The 20345-nt window shown below is 45.3% G+C and overlaps 1 protein-coding gene and 1 long non-coding RNA gene across 6 annotated transcripts in view; one reads left to right on the forward strand and one right to left on the reverse strand.

Moving 5' to 3' along the window:
* The window catches only part of LOC310661136, a 41718-nt gene extending 28589 nt beyond the window's left edge, over positions 1 to 13129 (forward strand). For all 4 annotated transcript variants that reach the window (XR_014503762.1, XR_014503763.1, XR_014503764.1 and 1 more), the window contains exon 4: positions 13082 to 13129. This is a non-coding gene — a long non-coding RNA (uncharacterized lncRNA). The remainder of the gene's footprint in view (positions 1 to 13081) is intronic.
* The window catches only part of LOC310660805 (sodium channel protein type 5 subunit alpha-like), a 52770-nt gene continuing 33830 nt past the window's right edge, over positions 1406 to 20345 (reverse strand). The window contains exons 16-24 of one of the 2 annotated variants that reach the window (XM_083406055.1): positions 15150 to 15304; positions 14003 to 14176; positions 12960 to 13091; positions 12012 to 12251; positions 10565 to 10621; positions 7777 to 7918; positions 6524 to 6624; positions 4544 to 4814; positions 1406 to 3622 (exon numbers count right to left, since the gene is read on the reverse strand). In XM_083406055.1, the coding sequence (XP_083262181.1) occupies positions 2481 to 3622; positions 4544 to 4814; positions 6524 to 6624; positions 7777 to 7918; positions 10565 to 10621; positions 12012 to 12251; positions 12960 to 13091; positions 14003 to 14176; positions 15150 to 15304 (2414 nt within the window). In that variant the 3' untranslated portion in view covers positions 1406 to 2480. Of the gene's footprint in view, positions 3623 to 4543; positions 4815 to 6523; positions 6629 to 7776; positions 7919 to 10564; positions 10622 to 12011; positions 12252 to 12959; positions 13092 to 14002; positions 14177 to 15149; positions 15305 to 20345 lie in introns of both variants that reach the window. The other variant, XM_083406054.1, reaches the window with a different exon arrangement.

A 20345-nucleotide genomic window follows, 5' to 3' on the forward strand; every position in this document is an offset into this window, starting at 1 on the left:
ACACATGCCCCATGAAACAACTTGTCAGACTGCCATGACATACATTTACAGATAACATGCTGTTTGGGGTACAGATGACCATAACTAAAGAAAGGAGTTTAGCCCGTTGCACTCCTGGGGCCTGCTTTTAGAAGGGTAGAATGTAAATTCTTAGACCGACAGACTGGCTTTGGAAGATGTGAATTATGGATTTCCTGTGTCACATGTAGATGCTATAGGCCAGGAAGTTCTCAGTTCATAACTTATCCATGAACTCTACTATGTTTACTAGTTATCCCCTCTTTCCACCAAAATTCTGGTACTATGGAACCAGCAAAGAATTTTCAACCTTTCATCAACTACATTTCCCAGGATTCATTGAGAGAAGCAATTAAAATGCAAGTGATATAAAATTTGCATAATTTGGTAGTGAAGATATGTCTTATTTTTTTTAATAATGGGTGTAGCTAGTGCAGGGAACATCAGGATGGAAGTGGGGACATTTGCCTCTTGGGGACTTTTCGAGTTTAGTAAATAAATGCAGAGACCACTACCAAAATCAGTGGTGGAGCAAAAAGTTTCCCAAAACGTTATTTCAGCAATTGGGAAATTGTGGGGTGTGCTGGGCACTAAAAGCTTTTAATGTTTTAAAATATTAGAAGATACTGCCACCTAAAGGTGTTTTGACTGTTGTGCAGCTGTCACTTTTTACAACATATTTCACACCAAGCGTTCAACAACCACTTTTGCAAGGTGGGAAAAAGCATATGGCCACATATAGCAGGTCTGGAGCACCCCAAAGTCCATGGAAGAGTCAGTGGGGACTGTGCTTTGAAAACGGTTGGGATTCAGAAACAGAAGTGATACAGGCAGTGTCTACTTGCTGCTGGAGAAAGAACAGAGCTGGAGTATTTTGCTTCCAAAACCAATGCAGTTAGTTAATAAGGGACTCCGGACGTAAATGAAGGACATGCTCATGCTGTAAGAGGGAGCCACTCTATGGATGTTATTTCTTCCGGGCAATAGACTTTTCCCCACTGTCAGGACTTGCCAGCTGATATAACAGCAAAGCTCGGGCTGCAAGATCTACTACAAGAGCCTTCAGTTGTTGCCTTGCTGGTGCAACATCTGTCTTATCCAGCTCCTTGTTTCTTGCCTTATTTTCTGTATGGAAAGCTTCTCCAATGGTTCCAGCAATTGTGGTCCAGAATTAGTGCTAGTCTTCCCTAAATGGACAGCTCCCCCATATCCCTTGTAAGTCTGTGTCTCCAGACCAACTAGTTCATGTACACCCAGGGCTCTGTAGAAATCTGACACTGTAACCATGCTATTCTCCTGCCCCTTGCCCCAGACAATGTTGCGTGAATCCATTTATGAACAAAAGTTTCCAGCACCTACATTTTCCACCAAGAACAGCCAACAAGTCTGAAAATCCAACTGTTTTTATTTAATTGCTATAGTTTGTGAAATATCATTTTATAATACACATTAGGCAGGTACATTTGTTTGCTTACTTGTGCAGTATGTGTACATAAGTATCACATTGATGTAAGTAATCCCACTTATTTTAAAACATTGTGTGAACACATGCAGCCAGACTTGTATGAGTAGAAATATGTGATTGCTGTAGTGTTTTGCAGGAATTATAATTTCCCCCACACAATTTAACAGTTACATAGTATAAAAATTACTTCCATGTGTGGGAGGGGCAGCCATGATATATTCAATAAGAATCAATTTAGACTCAAATGGATTGACTCACCATGCCTTATCTTGATACTTCTTTAAAACAAACTCAGTCTTAAACAACCACAACATATCTTGAACTGGTTGCCTGAAGGATGTCATTCAGGGATTGAATCTGTGCACTATCAGCAAGCTCTGGCCAAATAATGAACAGGAGGGACCAGTCACAAAATACAGCAAGTCAGGTGATGCTCCTTGATCTGTACAAAAACCTCCAGGTATGGTTTACTAGCCAGTCTGTACAATTAGAAGACCAGCTTTTACTGGCTACAGGTCACCTTTGCTTTGTCTCTCTCTGCAAAGGAGCTGAATCTGTCAGTTTGTTGTAGCCATGTTGCACCACAAGGCCCATGTCTCATAATAAACTATTCTGGGCAACTGGACTCTTTCCTGGTCCCAAAATGTATTTTTGAATAAAGTGGGGGGGAGGGGTAACCACAAAGCATTCATAGATAAAGAGGAGTCCATGGCTCATGTTTTTTGATGGTGGCCCCAACAGCTACCAAAATAACATGCTAACCAATCAGTTAATAAAGCTAAGCAGTAAACGTACAAATCTTTTCTCCTTTAACTATTATTGATGACTTTCCAGTTGCAATATTTATTCCTGCTAAGAGCATCAAGAGGATACACAAATGGGAAAGCTTCACAGTTAAAAGTGTTAAATAAAGGTGGCTATAATGATGGAAATATTTTTTGTAGTGTTACACTTCCTGGAAAATTGTATTGCGACAAGAAAAATAGCGAACTGTAAATCACTTGGGTTCACTAGTGTCTGTGATCGTCACTTGAATAATGTCTTTAGTGGTGCCTGTGACATTACTGTAAGATGGAGGAACAGATACATGAGATGGGCTGTGGGAGTTACTTGACTGACTGTCTTCGTTTTCACTAAGTGTGACTGCAGACCCACCTTCCTCCTTTTGTATGTGTTCCAAGGGGGGGCTGTTGCAGGTTTCCTGACAGACTTCTTTCACTGCTCGGTGAAGGAGATGCATCCTGAAAGCCCTCTGGATAATGGCAGCAGATTCCTCCTCTTTTCGCTTGGGAGTCGTTATAATGGGTTCATTGGCAATCTTCTCTGGATACTTTTCTTCTATCTGGGTCTCAAGCGGACCCATGTCCCCATATTCGCCCAATACCCTTTTGGTAAAAGCAAACAAAATATCCAAGCAGTGGATTTTATTTCCGTTTACCATAGGAAGGTCCATTAACATCAGCTGTTGCCTGTTTGGTTTGGGTATGCGTAAAGGTTCTGCTAGAGCATCAGCAAAGTCTGAAAGTGCGAAGTAAGAAATAAATTGGGTTGCGCGAGGATCAAATTTTGCCCAAATCTCATAAAAAATTTCAAAATCATCGTCGCCTAGAGGTTCTGTGCTTTCCTCCGTGGCAACATTCAAGTTCTCTATGATGACAGCAATGTACATGTTAACTACAATGAGGAATGATATAATGATGTAGCTTACAAAATAGGCAATTGCCACACTCCTGTTTACGCAGGGACCATTTCCACCTAAATTGGGAGCACAAGTGATGTTCTCAGTGTTCAGCATTGGGTTGAGAAGGTCATGCCAGCCAGCAGATGTTGTTATTTGGAAGAGACAAAGCATACTGCTGCCAAAGGTTTGGAAGTTGAAAATGTTGTCAATCCCACCTTGCCAACTTGCACAGGCAAAGTTAGACATACCAAAAATAGCATAAATAAACATGATCAGAAAAAGGAGAAGCCCAATGTTGGTGAGAGAAGGAAGGGACATCAGTAATGCAAAAAGGAGGGTCCGAAGCCCTCTGGCTCCTCTGATAAGTCTCAGTAGTCGACTAACACGGGCTACTCGAATTATTCTCAGGATTGTAGGAGGGAAATCAAGTGCTTTTCGAAGTTGTCCAGCTGCAGAACCTATTAAAATAATTCATTTTTTGAAAAAGTCAGCAACAATGCATTTTTATTTCCAGTTTAAGCTAAGCCAAAATTAAATATTTAGGTCTATATTTAGGCTGCACTAAAATAATTGTTAGGGACGCGGGTGGCGCTGTAGGTTAAAGCCTCAGCACCTAGGACTTGCCGATCGAAAGGTCGGCGGTTCGAATCCCCGCAGCGGGGTGCGCTCCCATCGTTCGGTCCCAGCGCCTGCCAACCTAGCAGTTCGAAAGCACCCTCGGGTGCAAGTAGATAAATAGGGACCGCTTACCAGCGGGAAGGTAAACGGCGTTCCGTGTGCTGCGCTGGCTCGCCAGATGCAGCAATGTCACGCTGGCCACGTGACCCGGAAGTGTCTTCGGACAGCGCTGGCTCCCAGCCTTTAGAGATGAGCGCACAACCCTAGAGTCTGGCAAGACTGGCCCGTACGGGCAGGGGTACCTTTACCTTTACCTTAAAATAATTGTTATCTGAATGCCTGTTTAGAGGACAACAGTGGCTGGCTCCAGTGAGATGTGATGGAGCTCTTGCAAGATCTCACAGAGTGCACAAGATCTCCTGCCACTACCACTACAAGTGGCATCTGGGATGCTGTAGGGGCAACATCTCTTGGTGTTCTGCCACCTGTATCAGCCCATCTCATGAGCAGGCAGGTCCTGGATCTATGAGCAAGCATGAGGAGTCGGCAAATGGAGCATGTCTATTTACTCAATCTGGACATCCATCTCTCAGACCATATTCTACACCGCATGACATTCTTGCAACCACACAGATTCCTTGATCTACATAATTTAATACAATTGGCAACTTCTTAGGTTGGTCCAAGCTCACATTTTTGCATTTGCTTATTGCGGACAAGAAATAACCCTGATGTACATGAACTTTTTTTTTTTTACTTACTAAGTATTGAAAGAATCACGACCACAAAATCAAATATATTCCAACCGTCTTTGAAGAAATACAGTCTCAAAGCCAACATTTTGATGATGCACTCTCCAGTAAAGATAGCGACAAATACAAGATTTATATTTTCAAGAAGGCTCTTAACAGCTTCCCCTTCGTCTTCATGTTCTGCTGCCATGATCACCACATTCAATAAAATCAGACTTATAATGAAAATATCAAATGCTTTCTTGTTTACAATGTCAAAAAGAAGTCCTTGGTACATGTTCTGTGGCAAAAGGGGGGAAAAAGCAAGAAGAATTGGCACCACTGTCTCACTAATGATTTCCCCTTTTGTTTGAGGCAAATGACATAACTCTATACTTTTTGGCTGTTTCTCACTGGGGGGGGGGGTTAGAGTTTGCTTTAACTTGTATTTGCTTATATTATAAACAAATTTATAGCTATGAATGAAAGAAGAAGAGGGGAGGAATCTTTCGCAAGAGAACCAGAAAATTGTCTTTTAATAGGCTATAGGGACAGATTTTTACTTGAGCACAGTATTTAGGACAGGAAAGTAATTTTCTTGTAGTTAGATAAAGATCTGCAGACACATGTTTTACATATAGAATATAGTTCCCTAGTTTGCATTATTTCACTATTTATTGAATTGCACAAGCTAGAATTCTGGACTAAACACCTTGTTTGGTCCTTTTCTCTTTTTCTGACTTTCATATCTGGATCATGTGGGTTAATATGAAAAGGGGCTATTGCAGGAATTAACAACCTTTTCAGACAAACAGGCACCTTTTGGGCACCAGTCACAAAATGGTTGCCATAAGAATGTGGCATAACACAACATCAGTGGCGTAGCGTGGGGGGTGCAGGGGGGGCCGGCCGCACCGGGCGCAACATCTGGGGGGGGGGCGCTCGCACTCGCAGCTCTCTGCCCCTACCTGGCTCACTCACTCTCTCTCACTGCAGTGCTGGCTGTGCGAATCCGATCCAAGCCGCCGGGTCGCCGCCCACTGTGGAGGGGAGGGTGCCAGGCGTGCGGTGCGGTGCGGAGAGAGAGCGAGGGACTATCTGGGGGAGGGACAGTGCAGTGGGGGAGGCGCAAATTACTTGCCTTGCCCCGGGTTAGGGGGTGTAAATTACTTGCCTTGCCCCGGGTGCTGACAACCCACGCTACGCCACTGTACAACATGCCATGGCAGGGGACATGACATAACACAAAATAAGAGTACCATCACTGCTGCTGCTTCCTCCCCACCCCAGATGACCTCAGGCTTACCATGGGAAGTCAGCTATGTCCTGCTGGTCCTGGCTGTGAAGTCCACATAGTACTGCTTTCCCATACACAATATTGATTCCATAAACACTGTCTAACAACAGAGAGCAGCCCCCAGTACCAGAAAAACTACAAGCTGACACCCACATCCCACAAGTACATCTCTCCCACTTTTTTCAGGGGGTGAGGGTGAGGAAGCAAAACACTGAAAAGGTGGAGCAGTCAAATTGCTAATAAAAATTGAGAAGAATAGTGTCTGAACATTGTGCCTCATATCTCAGATTTTAAAAATCCTAGAAACTTCCTCAAAAAATAATAAAAGCTGGGAATCTGGGGATTGCTTGCCAAGCAGACAAACGTAATGATAAAATTGATGTGATTTTCCTGTTTATATTTTGATGGTGGCATTAATTATCTGGTTGCATAACATATTTTTAAACAAAACAAAACTGGCGGCAATCACTGATATAATGCTTGTTATATGAGCCTTTGTTTAAAAATGCATTTTCTTCACTACTATAATTTTTCTAATTTTGCTTAATTTCTTTTGTCTTACACAGAGTAAACCTATTGAAATAAGTAAAGAATTCTCACTATGAAAGCAAAAGGCAAAATAAATAACTTGTTATACTAGATTTTGAAAGGTAATTCCAAGTTAATTCCAAAAGCAAACAAGGAAATGCACTTATTGTTAGTGGCTGTCTTACCTGCGGCCGTGGAACGGGCTTAAGTGGTTTCTTGTTACCAAGTTTTTTTAATGCATTATAATATTTCTTCTGTTCGTCTGACATAAAAATGAGTTCTCCCCCTAGGTATAAGGAAATAAATACAAAATGCATCTTCCTGTCTGAAGATATCAAGCTTTTATGCAAATCCAACTAAGTACTTTCTAGCACTACGAGAAATTTAACTGGTAAAGCTATTTGCTACAATACCATCTGTAGTCACAGTTATGGAGGTGAAGACTATGACTGGATATCCTTCAAAATCAGTGGTGGTTCATGGTGCTTCCACCACTACCACCAACTATGAGCACCACTGTCTAAAATATAAGGTCTATATGAAATGAAAACAGTTCCACAAGTTTTCTATGTCATGAATTGTAGGCAGTGGCATAGCGTGGGTTGTCAGCACCCGGGGCAAGGCAAGTAATTTGCGCCCCCTAACCCGTGGATTTGCGCCCCCTAACCCTAACCCCCAGATGTTGCACCCGGTGCAGCCGGCTACCCCTGCACCCCCCACGCTACGCCACTGATTGTAGGGCATCACAATTGTGGCAAAACAGTGAGAGAACCAGAAGTTTCAATGTTCTAGATGGATACCCCTTACCCTCTTTTTCGGGATCTATGAATACTCCTTCCTAAAGCTATTTTTCTTGCTTTCTGCTAATCAGTCAAAAGGAAATCCATTTTTTAGTGTCACTCCTTACTCAATCATGAAGCTCACTGGGTGACCTTGAGATATCCACCATCTTTCAGACTAACCTACCGCACAGGATAAAATAGGGAGGGGCGGAACCATGTACACAATCTTGAGCACCTTGGAGGAAAGATAAGGAAATTCATAAAGAATTTCCTTATGACCCAGCCAGGCAAGCTCCTGTGGGGTAGCTCAGTCAGCAAAGCATGAGACTCTTAATCACTTAATCTTAGAGTCATGGGTTTGAGCCCCACGTTGGGCAAAAGATTCCTGCATTGCAGGGGGTTGGACTATATGACCCTCGTGATCCCTTCCAACTCTACAATTCTATGATTCTTTTCTGGTTCCCATGTAATGTAATCTGGTATCTCCTGAACAGGACAAGTGGTACTGAGGATTTTGGCCTTGGACTAACAATGCCTTAGACATTATCAGCTGCAGTCTATTACAACACCGTACTGAACACAAAGCTTTCACCATTTCTATCCAACTATTATACAATCTTTATGGGAGTGAAATATTTTGTAACTCATGTGAGTACTTATCTTTTTCCTTTGTTGGTTGAAATTGTCAATAACAACTCCAATGAAGAGGTTTAGCATGAAGAACGATCCAAATATGATAAAAGCCACAAAATAGAGATATGCCCACACATTATTTTCAAAACTTGGCTGTTCATTTTCCTGAAATAAAGTAGAAAGACAAGAAGCGCCTTTTTTGTGACTTAATTATGTCAATTCTTAATTTATCATGAATATTTCATTGCCCTGTTTGATTTGTTTAAAAGCATAAATGGATGCTATGTAAATAGATACACCTTGTGAGACACAGTAGGCAATGTATAAAAGGTCACATGCTGAACTACTCATGGTTCTACACCTGAACTAGTGCCCTGGTACTCTGGTTACTGAAATAAGGTAATCATGACTAGACATACAGCTAGCTATATCCAAAATGGTGGAGGACCAATTAGAACAGGTCACCTCCAGAGATTTACAGAGACTGCTGGGTTCCCAGGTGCTTTGGGTAAAAAGGTAAAGGTACCCCTGCCCGTAGGGGCCAGTCGTGTCCGACTCTAGGGTTGTGCGCCCATCTCACTTAAGAGGCCGGGGGCCAGCGCTGTCCGAAGACACTTCCGGGTCACATGGCCAGCGTGACAAGCTGCATCTGGTGAGCCAGCGCAGCACACGGAAACGCCGTTTACCTTCCCGCTAGTAAGCGGTCCCTATTTATCTACTTGCACCCGGGGGTGCTTTCGAACTGCTAGGTTGGCAGGCGCTGGGACCGAGCAACGGGAGCGCACCTCGCCACAGGGATTCGAACCGCCGACCTGACGATCGGCAAGTCCTAGGCGCTGAGGTTTTACCCACAGCGCCACCCGCGTCCCAGGTGCTCTGGGTATTCAGGAAGTAATGTGAGAGATGTTTCTGTGTTTCTTAAATTAGTTTTTATTGAAGATTTTTTTGTGATAGAAAACAAATAAGCAAGGAAATGTACATAAAGCATCTTCACTTTCTTCTTTTTCACAGTTCATTTACATTCAGTATGAGACACTATTGTACTAGGCATTGTGGGGACGGAAGATAGGAGGGAGAGGGTTGGGGAGATAATGATCTTTTCATTCTGCTGCATAGTGTTTGTGCGTGGGTTTTGTGTCAGCGTCTCATGGGTAGGTCCTTTATTTATATAGTTATTTGTTTTTGTTGGCATCCAGAGGCCAGAGCTTGGTTGGTTGCATTCAGCTGATTGCAGTGGGCCATGTTTGTATGTATGTGTGTGAGGGTAGGTTGTTGGGTCAGGTTAACCATACTGATTCATATGCTGTTGGGGGGGGCATAGGTCATTGTCTTGTTGTGCTATGTATGTGATAAAGGGGTACCACAGTGGGGTGCACGCGTCCTCCTTTGCTTGCCCCTATGCTGGTTTAAGTTTGTTGGTTAACTTTTCTAATAGGGTGGTTTCCCATACATTTTGGTACTAATGGCCTATGTTCACTCCTGATAGGTATTTCCTAGGTATTTGATATGGGGCTGTCATTTTTGTGGAAGTCTTTTAAGCAATATAGGTCTTTAGCTTGACATGTATTTATTTGGATGTTTTGGGGTGCATGGTAGAATAGTGGGTGATGAGCCTGGGGAATTAGAGAGCCAGGGGAATTGAGGGGGCTGCTGCCCCAGTTGATGGACACTGCCATTCAAGTGGTGTCCATGCAGTGGCGTAGCGCGGGTTGTCAGCACCCGGGGCAAGGCAAGTAATTTGTGCCGCCTAACCCGTGGATTTTAGCACTCGATTTTAGCACGCCTGGCACCCCCCACCCTCCACAGTGGGCGGCGACCCGGCGGCTCGGATCGGATTCCCACAGCCAGCACTTCAGTGAGAGAGAGTGAGTGAGCCAGGTAGGGGCAGAGAGCTGCGAGCGCGAGCGCGCCCCCCACCCATGTTGCGCCCGGTGCGGCCGGCCCCCCCTGCACCCCCCACGCTACGCCACTGTGTCCATGTACCGCATCATGCGATTGATTATGCAGGGCAGGGCTTACTTTGCACACCCCCCCTCCCAATATTTTATTCAAGTTGGCACCCCTGATTTCTGGAATGGGTGACTGAATATGGCTATTGGCAGTTGCTCCCCAGTGTCCTCTCCCATAGGCATGTTTACGGAGGAACTTGAGGAACTGAGACAGCTTGAAATAAAATAAAAAAGTAATAGAAAATTTGATTAATTATACCACCGAACCCATTTGCAGGCATAGGAACTGATGGTGACAGCAGCAAACTAATATTTCCTTTCTGCTGCAAGGGTATTGGCAAAATTTCAGATAAACTGTTCTAGATAGTACAAGACTATGATCATCATAGGATGAAGCACTTCCAGTTCATAGTTGTGATTTTGCAATTACTCACTGTCAGAGAAAGCTGTCTACAACATCTCTCCAGGAGTTACTGTTCTGAGCCTGCTTCCTTCTACTCAGGAAGCTTGCTGAGAGATATGCAGGGAGATGTTTCTTTCAGGGCTGAATAATTTTAATTTCACAAACTAAAAGTAAACATTTTTGAGTGTAAAAATGAGGTGTTTTAATTCAGGCTGGAATAACACCCGCTGGGAGAAAAACAGTTTAAAATGTGGTCTGCAAGGAGAAATGTCCTTCATCACATCCCTATCTTGGAGCTGTAAGCAACCTCACCAAACTCCAGTTCCCAAGATTCTTTGGGGTGAAAGCTGTAACAATTCTAAAAGTACATAGAATGAAACAACTTAATAGTGTAACCGGTCAATAAAAATGCAACAAAGCATCTAAAAAGGACAAATGCTGTAACTTTTCATGGCTTACTTTTGAAGGTGCATCTACTGCAGCATACATAATCTCCATCCAGCCCTTAAAGGTTGCCTGGCAAAATACATATATAAACAAACCAAGTTACGGAAGTATTCTGTAAATTGTTTTTCCTAGTCTGTCTGACAGTCCAACACCCATTTGGTTTGCCACCCTCTCCTGAGGAGTATGCTAAGGGATGCAGTAGACTTAACAGGTGCAGCCATATTTGTCTATCCACATGCCTAACTCATGCATGGACAAAGACACTGTACAAACATCAATAGACCATTGTGGGAGATGTACTCTTAATTGCCTACATAGGCAATTCCTGGAAGAATAAAAAGTTTTCAGCAGGCATTTAAAAGTTGGCATAGAAGGTGCCTGCCTATATATATATATATATATATATATATATATATATATATTATTTTGTTATCTTATGCAGTTCAGGGGCACAGAAACAGACTTTCCATTGCCAATATAATAAAGGTAAAGGGACCCCTGACCATTAGGTCCAGTCGTGACCGACTCTGGGGTTGCGGCACTCATCTCGCTTTATTGGCCGAGGGAGCCGGCGTACAGCTTCCGGGTCATGTGGCCAGCATGACTAAGCCGCTTCTAGCAAACCAGAGCAGCACACGGAAACGCCGTTTACCTTCCCGCCTGAGCGGTACCTATTTATGTACTTGCACTTTGACGTGCTTTCAAACTGCTAGGTTGGCAGGAGCAGGGACCGAGCAATGGGAGCTCAACCCGTCGCGGGGATTTGAACCGCCGACCTTCTGATTGGCAAGTCCTAGGCTCTGTGGTTTAACCCACAGTGCCACCTGCGTCCCACGCCAATATAATAGTTGTCTCTAAAAAACCAGACCAGAGGAAACATCCCCTTCAAAATGCACATTTTGGAACATTGAAAAATGAGGGTTCCAAAATACATTGAGTGCCTCCAGATACAGGAGCCTTCCCTCTTTGCACAGTCACCATTCACAAATCAAGGAACAACACTGGAATAGTGCTGGAGCTAGCATGCTCACACTACCATCCCTCCCCTTGAGCGTTCTCTACACTCCATGTTTGTACAGGTCTTCTATTGGAGAGAGATATACTTCAGAAATATAATAGTACATCCTCTGTAGCATTTTAGAACACAGGCATTGTGAAGCCCTGGATCATGGAGCTAGTTTTAGCTTCAGATCATGGATTAGCTTCAAACTGACAATCTCAATGTGCAGTTTAATAGCAATCAGTAATATTTCTTAATATTTAAGGTTGCTCTCCTGTGTATTTTTTCTTTTTTAAAAAAAAAAAAAATCCTTCAAAACTGAATTTCAAAAGCAAATTCTGAATTCTTTAGTAATTTTCTATCACCTCTAATTTCAATAAGCTGTTATTCTTTGGCTGCACATATGTGGCTTGCCAAGGTTGTTCTCTTGCCAAAGAAACCATGTGTGATTTAACATACCACCTGGAGGAGAGCCAGATACCCCTTCCCAACATGATCAAAGTTGACATTCGTATTACTCCATTTGGAATTCTGACTTTCACAGACATTTTTATTTTTTAAAGACGCATCACTGCATTTCCAAAATTTTCCTCCAAACAGTTGTACTCCTAGGATGTTAAATGGGAGCCAGAGAACAATACAGACAAGCAGCACATTCCCGATCGAAGGGATAGCTCCTGCGAGTGCATTCACTACAACCTTAAATGAGAAAATGAAACACACAATCAGTTATTCAATGAACAGAATCAGTCTACCAATGGCTCTAAGCAATGATAGCACATAACCGAGCAATCTGATAATCATGTGGCAATTACACGATTAAGTATGGATCTTTTTCCTGATTTACAAATGAGCACCACCAATGGAGTGAATATGGTGCTAGAATTTGCTATGGGGAAGTGGGTCCAAATCCCAGGTCAAAAGGTAGTCTTGAGCAAGTCACTAACTCAGTTTTCCATTCATAAAATCATAATGAGAAGACCGCCTTTAAAGTAGGGGGTACCAGGCAAGATGCCTGTCAATTGTTTTACCAATTGTGTGTGCTTGGAGAAGCTTCAAAACACTTTTTGAAATGATGCAGGAAATGACTTCATGTCCAAGCAGCTTTATAGTGTTAAAACAGGAAAAACAGAGTCCTAAATACTACTTGTTTTGTTTTGTTATGTGTGCATTTTGTGACTCTTTTTATGTTTGGGTTGTTTAGGATTTCCCTGGAATTATCTAAAATAAATTTCCTTTTTAAAAATCAACATAGGAGCAGGGTATAACGTAGTTCAAGATACCCACATTGACTGGGATTGGATGGATTAGAATGGAACAGAATGGGATAGATTTTGCCATCCCTACTACCAGCTCAACACAGCCTTAGCTTTGTGGGACATGTAACAGAAAAACTGTATTTAGTACCTTTATCCCTTTAAATCTGGACAATGCACGAAGAGGTCTCAGGGCTCTTAAAGTTCTGAGAGATTTTGTGGAGACATGGCTATCACACAGATCTCTTCCCTTTGTTCCAACTGTTTTTGCAGGAAAGGAAACCTGTGATAAAAAAGGAAAAGAAAGGAAAAACACGGGCTGTTTACTTGTAAAACATATCTTTGGAGTTATGGTTTTCTTATGCCAATTATTTTTACTGATTTTCCAATTGTTAACTCATTTATACAAATTATTTCCAAATTAATGCAATTTTGTTTAAGTGGTTTCCCATGCGCCATTCTTGATGTGGAGTTATGGTTTTCCAACATTGTGTCTTCAGGGAATTCTTTCCATGCTGATTTGTTTATCAAGTAAATATATATTCCTGTATATATGCTGTGGAATCCAGAATGCATTAGATTCCCCTCCCCTTGACCCTTTGCCTTTCCTCCACCAATTGTCTTCCCTATGTCAAAGATCAGAGACAGTGACACTGATTAATGATTTAATTCAGGGCTATCAAAATGCAGTATGTTGCCTGAGGTGGGACACCATGTGCACACACCCAAAGCAAGTCAAAATACCGTATTTTTTGCTCTATAAGACTCACTTTTTCCCTCCTAAAAAGTAAGGGGAAATGTGTGTGTGTCTTATGGTGCGAATGCAGGCTGTGCAGCTATCCCAGAAGCCAGAACAGCAAGAGGGATTGTTGCTTTCACTGCGCAGCAATCCCTCTTGCTGTTCTGGCTTCTGAGATTCAGAATTTTTTCCCCTCTTGTTTTTCTCCTCCAAAAACTGTGGTCTGGTGTGTCTTATAGAGCGAAAAATATGATACATAGTGTTCCTAGGGCTAACCACATTATTTTGCTGTCTGAGGCACAAAATCCCAAAATCAGCTGCCCGGGGTGGCTTGCTCACTTTACCTAATTGTGAGGCTGGCCCATTTACTACACGGATCTCTGAGACGGTAGCTACTTCGCATAATTGTACATTACAGCAACATTCAGGACGGTAAGATTAAATCTGATACTTACACATACAATAAAGAAATCAAGCCAACACCAAGCATTGGTGAAATATTTTCTGAAGCCATAAGCCACCCATTTCAGAAGCATCTCCAGGAAAAAGATGTAGAAGAAAAATATATCTGCATATTCCAGTATGATTTTTATGGTCTTTCTCTCAGCAAGGTAGATGTCTTCAAAGATCTAGTATTTCAGAAATCAGATGTGAAAAAGGGTGGAGCCCACTCACTTAGCATTAATTGGGGAAGGACTTCTTCCAGCTGATTACAGTTTAAGAAGTACTACAACATTGATCTCTGAGATTCACTGTGTGAACCCTGCTCCCATGTTCAAGATTCAACAACATTTTTTGCCAAGTATGTAGTAAAATTAAATGACAATGTAGAAATCGTGGGCCTAGAATATTTGTCAAAGTGTAGCATTTTGACATCAAAGATGGTTCTTAGGACCATAGCATTGGCCTAGGGGTCTTTAATAATTATGCCTATACTGGATGTAAGATTCTAGCTATAGCTCTCCATTGCTTTGAAGCCAACTGATTACACATAAAAAGCATGCAAGAGGAAAAACCCTAGTCATGAACTGGAAAGCCCCATAGCCCTAATAGGCAATATATAGAAGGCATGTTCATTGCATAATTGCTGGGAGTATGTATCAAAGATTGAATAACTGGGGGAAATATAGGTTAAGGGGTTAGTATGCATTAGATTGTTATATAAAAGGAACATTGTATCATGCGCCATGCACACAATTGAAGAATGCCACGATCTCTTATATGGCCATTTCAAGCTACAAAATTGAGCATACTATGATCCACAATTATGGGGTTGTTTACCAATAGATGTTTATCTTGAAATAAAAAAATTTCCTTCCAGTAGCACCTTAGAAGAGTAGTATCTGAAGAAGTGTGCAGGCACACGAAAGCTCATACCAATAACAAACTTAGTTGGTCTCTAAGGTGCTACTATTACTCATGCACCAATAAAATGGAATACACTAGGTATGATTATATAATATCAAGGAATACATTTTTTTTTTTAAATCACCTATCATCCTATTAAACAGATTTCAGCAGCTATAGGAAAAAAGAAAATTCAGAGCTGAACACAAGGCCAAAAAATTAATAATAATTTTGGGGATATCATAGTAAGCTTACCAGAACACCACTGCTCAGTAATATCATAAATATGATAAAAGATTCAAACCAACTATGTTTTACAATTCTGTAGCAGGTTTTTCTAAACCTCCACCAAGTGTTGCCTGGAAATTTATCAGTATTCACTGTGCAACATGGGAAGAACTTGACCAACACTGAAATAAAGAGAAATCAAATACAGAAATTATCAGTGTTCTGAGAATCAGTAGGAAACCAGTCTTTTTAACATTTAGCATCTTTGCAGGAAAAAACAGCAAATTGTTTCCTCTTTTCTTCCTATCCCTGGAACATTCTGCTGGTGGCCTTCTATGTAACTAGTACAAGCAGAATAATTAGTTTGAGAGTAGATCAGAAATGAATTTCCTTAGATCCACCCCAATAAATGTCATCCTCATATTGGTAACTTTGTGCCCCAAATCCCTGGATGACTCCTCCCAGTGGCTTGAGAGTGATGTTAAGCACACAGAGGACAAGATAGAACCTAGTGGTTCTCCATAATAGAGATATCATGGGGCCAGACAAAAGTCCCTGAATTTTATTCTCTGGTAGCACCCCTGTAGGTAGGAGAAGAACTACTATAATACCCCCCCAGAGCTGTGTCAGGCTACCCTGGTCAATGTGGCCAAGAGATGAAGAGCACTCCTGCTCTTCCCTCATCAGAGTAACCAAGACTGTTTCAGTACTGTGCCCAGGACTGAAGCCACAATGAAATGGGTCTAGATAATCTGCTTCATCTAGGTTCATCTGTAACTGGGCAGCTACTGCTCTGTTGATCACCTTACCCTAAAATCTCAAATAAATTATAAATTAAAAAATCATATTATATGCTGTCAGAGCTGGCTCCGGGTCCCAGCTCACCAAGGACCAACGCTAGCCGGTAGTACAGTATCAAAGTCTTTATTGAAGAATCGTCTCCATTTACAAATCTCAGCGTCCCAGCTCTACGTCTGAGCTTTAGACCGGCGAAGCTCTATCTGGATCTCCGCCCCCTGTGCACCAGCTTAAAACTCTAATCTTACTCCACCTCCTCCTTCTCTCTCTCTTCCTCTGGGTCTTACTACCCCCCGGGGTCTCTTCCCTCCTGGACTCTTCTGACGCAGAGCTGGACCCCTCTGACTCCTCCCCCTCTCTTCGGCGGGCTTTAGGACCTGGCTCCCTACCCGGGCTGCCCACCTTGCCGCCCTCCTGTACATTTGAACTTGGCGCGCGCGCGCGTTTAACTTTCCTGATGACCGTTTCCTCGCTCCCTGACGAGGGTGTGGCCACTCCTGCTTCACGCTCTCCCTCTGCCTGCGCGCTCCCTGATCCCGATGCCTTGGACTCCTCCCCCCTACTGCACTCTGGGGGGGAAGCTGGTCCGGATTTCCAGCTGTTACTCTCTGAGTCCCCTCTGGCCCCTTCTTCCCGAGGTGTCCCCCTTGCCCTGACCATGGGGGCCCCTTTCTGTGAATCCTCCGAGTCACTGGAGAGACTCAGAGACCTCGGACTACTGTCGCCGCTGACATTTCCTTCCGACTCCTCCCCCTCGCTCTCCGTTTCTTCCCTCTCCTGTGACTCTGCTCCTGAACCCCTGACATCCATCCCCCCCTCGAAGCCCCCCCTTCCCCCCTCCCCTTCCTCCGGCGGGGGTGCTGGGTGCTCCGTCGTTGTGGGGGTGAATGGTGGATACAGTTCGTCCCCCGTGGCGTGCATCCAGTTAGAGAAATCCGGCTCGTCCTCCATGTCTTCGCCGACCTCGTTCTCCTCTGCTTCCATCTCCGTGCCGCCATGCTCGGACCCAACGTCCTCCCCCATCACGTCCATGTCCCTCTCACCCTCGTTCCCCTCTGGGTCCGTTCCCTGCCAAGGGCCCCTCAGCCACCTCTCCTCTCCTCGATTGTCCCACCAAAACGAGCGGTCTGAGGCAAACCCCGAGGGCGAGCCCTCCGGTGAACGTGTTTCTAATGCTGGTTCTTCGTCCGATGTGAATCCCTGGAACGTGCTGGTAGAAAGCGTGGGTGTGAAAAGCCAGTCGTCGAAATACTCGGCTGGCATGGGCCTGTGTGGGAACAAGGCATGAAACTCCTCTTTGAGGAGAGGCTCGTCCAGGGCATAGTCCGGCACCCAACTGTTGGCGCTGGCCGGGGTACCTTCCCTTGCGAGAAAATATTCTACTCCCTCCTCCCCCCATCTCGAGTCCAAAATCTCTGTGACCTGGTTGATGGGTTCTCTTCTTGGCGACTCCCTCCTTGGGGGGGCCTCCCTATACGGGTCTGGTGCCGTGCCCTGCGCCTGAAATCGGTGAGGTGCTTTGTAGGGCGTGAGCACCGACCTATGGAATACTGGGTGCATTCTGGATCCTTCCGGAAGTGTCAACCGGAAGGCCACCGGATTGATCTGTGCTTCAACTCGGTAAGGTCCTAGTTGCTTATGTCCGAGTTTCTTCTTAGCTAAAGATCTGGTCGGCACTGCGTGGGCCGCTAACCACACCCAGTCTCCCACCTGTATGTCTTCACCAACCCTCCTGTGCTTGTCAGCCTGCAGTTTGTATGCGTGCTTTGCAAGCTCTAATTGCCTCCTAAGCTGATCGTGGACTTCCTGCAATTCCGCCGCCAAGACTTCCGCTGCCTGTGGCTCCCCCTCCCCCAGTTTCTCTAATCCCGGGAAGGTTCTGGGATGCCTCCCGTTGTTGGCGAAGAACGGCGTCACCCCTGTGGACACGTGCTTCGTGTTGTTGTAAGCGAACTCAGCGAGTGGCAGGTAGTCCACCCATGTCGTCGGCTGTTGATTTGCATAGCATCTCAGGTACTGCTGCATGATGGCGTTGACGCGCTCCGCTTGTCCGTTGGTCTGCGGGTGTCTCGCCGACGCTAGGTTGATCTTGACGTTCAGGAAACCCATCAGCTTCTGCCAGAAGCTCGAAATGAACTGGCGCCCCCTGTCGGACAAGATAGACCGTGGCAGTCCGTGCACCCTGAAGACGTGGTCTATGAACAGTTTGGCGGTCTGTTCTGCCGTGGCCACCTTCGCGCACGGAATGAAGTGGGCCATTTTAGTGAACATGTCCACCACCACTAGCACTGCCGTTTTACCCCTCGAGCTGGGTAAATCCGTGACAAAGTCCAGTGCCACCCTCTCCCACGGTTCGCTCGGGGTCTGCAGCGGTTCGAGCAGTCCTGCCGGAGGTTTGTGCACTGACTTGGCCCTTTGGCAAGTGTCGCACCTCGAGACGTACTCCGCGACTTCCCCCCTCATCTTGGGCCACCAGAAATCTCTGGCAACGAGTTCCGCCGTCTTCTCCTTGCCGAAGTGCCCGGCGGTTGGCGCGTCGTGCAACTGCTGCAGTACTTTCGCGCGGAGCTCATCTCCCGGTACATAGAGTGCTCCTCTGCGGATGAGCAATCCGTCCCTTATTTGGAACTCGTCGTTTTTCACCGTGCCCTTGCGCACCTCCTCCATCTTGGCTAGAGCGAAGGAGTCCTCCTGCAGTGCTCGACGGACCGCTTCCAGGTCCACGGTTGCGGAAGCGCACGCCCACGCTTTCTGGGCGAAAATGTGCTTGGCCGCTGCTGGCGCCGCTTCTTCGAGGTATTGCGGCTTTCTGGACAGTGCATCTGCCATGATGTTGTTGTCGCCTGGGATGTATTCTATCCTGAAGTCGAAATCCGCAAAGAACTCCGCCCATCTGATGTGCCGCTGGTTCAGGAACCTTGCCGTGCGCCAGTACTCCAAGTTCTTATGATCCGTGCGAACCTGCACAGTGTGTTTGGCCCCGATGAGGAAGTGCCGCCACGCCTTGAATGCTGCATGAATGGCCAGCAACTCCCTGTCCCAGATGGTGTAGTTCTGCTCTGACTTGCTGAGCTTCCTAGAGTAGAAGGCACACGGTCTCCAGTCCCCATGCGGGTCCTCCTGCAACAGTACGGCGCCCACGGCTCTGTCTGAGGCGTCCGTCTCAACCCTCAGCGGTTTGCTGGGATTCACATGCAGTAGCTGCCCTTCGGACGAGAAGAGACGCTTGAGGTTCTGGAAGGACTGCTCCGCTTGCTCCGTCCAGATGAACTTCTTCTTCTTGGAGCTGAGCGTGTCGGTAATGGCCGCTGTCTGCATCGCGAACCCCTTGATGAATTTGCGGTAAAAGTTGGCGAACCCCACAAACCGCTGGACCTCCTTCCGATTGCGCGGGCTCTTCCAATCCAACACCGCGCGAACCTTGGCGCTGTCCATGGCGAGCCCCTTGTCCGACAGCTTGTAGCCCAGGAAATCCACCTCCTTCCTGTCGAACTGGCACTTCTCCAGCTTTGCGTACAGCCGATGCTCCTGCAGTCGCTGCAGAACCTCCTTGACGTCCCCCTCGTGGGTCTCCTCAGATTCTGAGAATATCAGGATGTCGTCCAAGAAGCAGACGCATTTCTTGTAGAGAAGACCCGCCAGGACGTGATGCATGAACGCTTGAAAACAGTGGGCGCCATTTTGTAAACCGAAGGGCATAACTCTATATTCATATGTGCCCAGGGGCGTGAACATGGCAGTCTTCCACTCGTCCCCCTCCCGTATGCGGATCAGGTTGTACGCCCCTCTCAGATCCAACTTTGTAAAAACGCGTCCTTTCCTCACCGTTGCAAGCAGGTCATCTATTTTGGGCATTGGAAAGGCTGTGGGCTTGGTCTTTGAATTTAAGAGCCTGAAATCCACTACAAGTCTTTTTTGGGGCGTGTCCTTTTTCTTCACAAAGAATACAGGACTGCCCCCCGCTGCTTTCGACTCCCGGATGAAACCGCGCTTTAAGTTGAGGTCTATGAACTCCTTGAGCTCCTGCAGCTCGTCTTCAGACATGGAATACAGTTTCCCGGCTGGCAGCGTCGCCCCTGGCAGGAGGTCAATCTGGCAGTCATAGGGCCTGTGGGGAGGCAGCTTGTCTGCTTCCTTCTCGCAGAAAACCTCCAAAAACGCTGCGTACTTGCGTGGCACTGCTTGCAGCGTGCTCAATTGTAGCTGCGTGTCTTCCCCTCCTTCTTCTTGGCTACGAAGAATGCAATGTTCCGCGCAATAGGAGGAACCGAAGGTCAATTGGCGTTGGTACCACGCCAATGCTGGACTGTGCCTGTGCAGCCAACTCATGCCCAAGACTACCGGCGTGCCTGACAGTTTGGTGACGTTGAAGCTGATGACCTCTTGGTGATTTCCAATCCGCATCACCATTGGTTGCGTTTGTTG

Source organism: Podarcis tiliguerta, assembly GCF_965153285.1.
Source record: "Podarcis tiliguerta genome assembly, chromosome: 12".
In the NCBI taxonomy this organism is placed as follows: domain Eukaryota; kingdom Metazoa; phylum Chordata; class Lepidosauria; order Squamata; family Lacertidae; genus Podarcis; species Podarcis tiliguerta.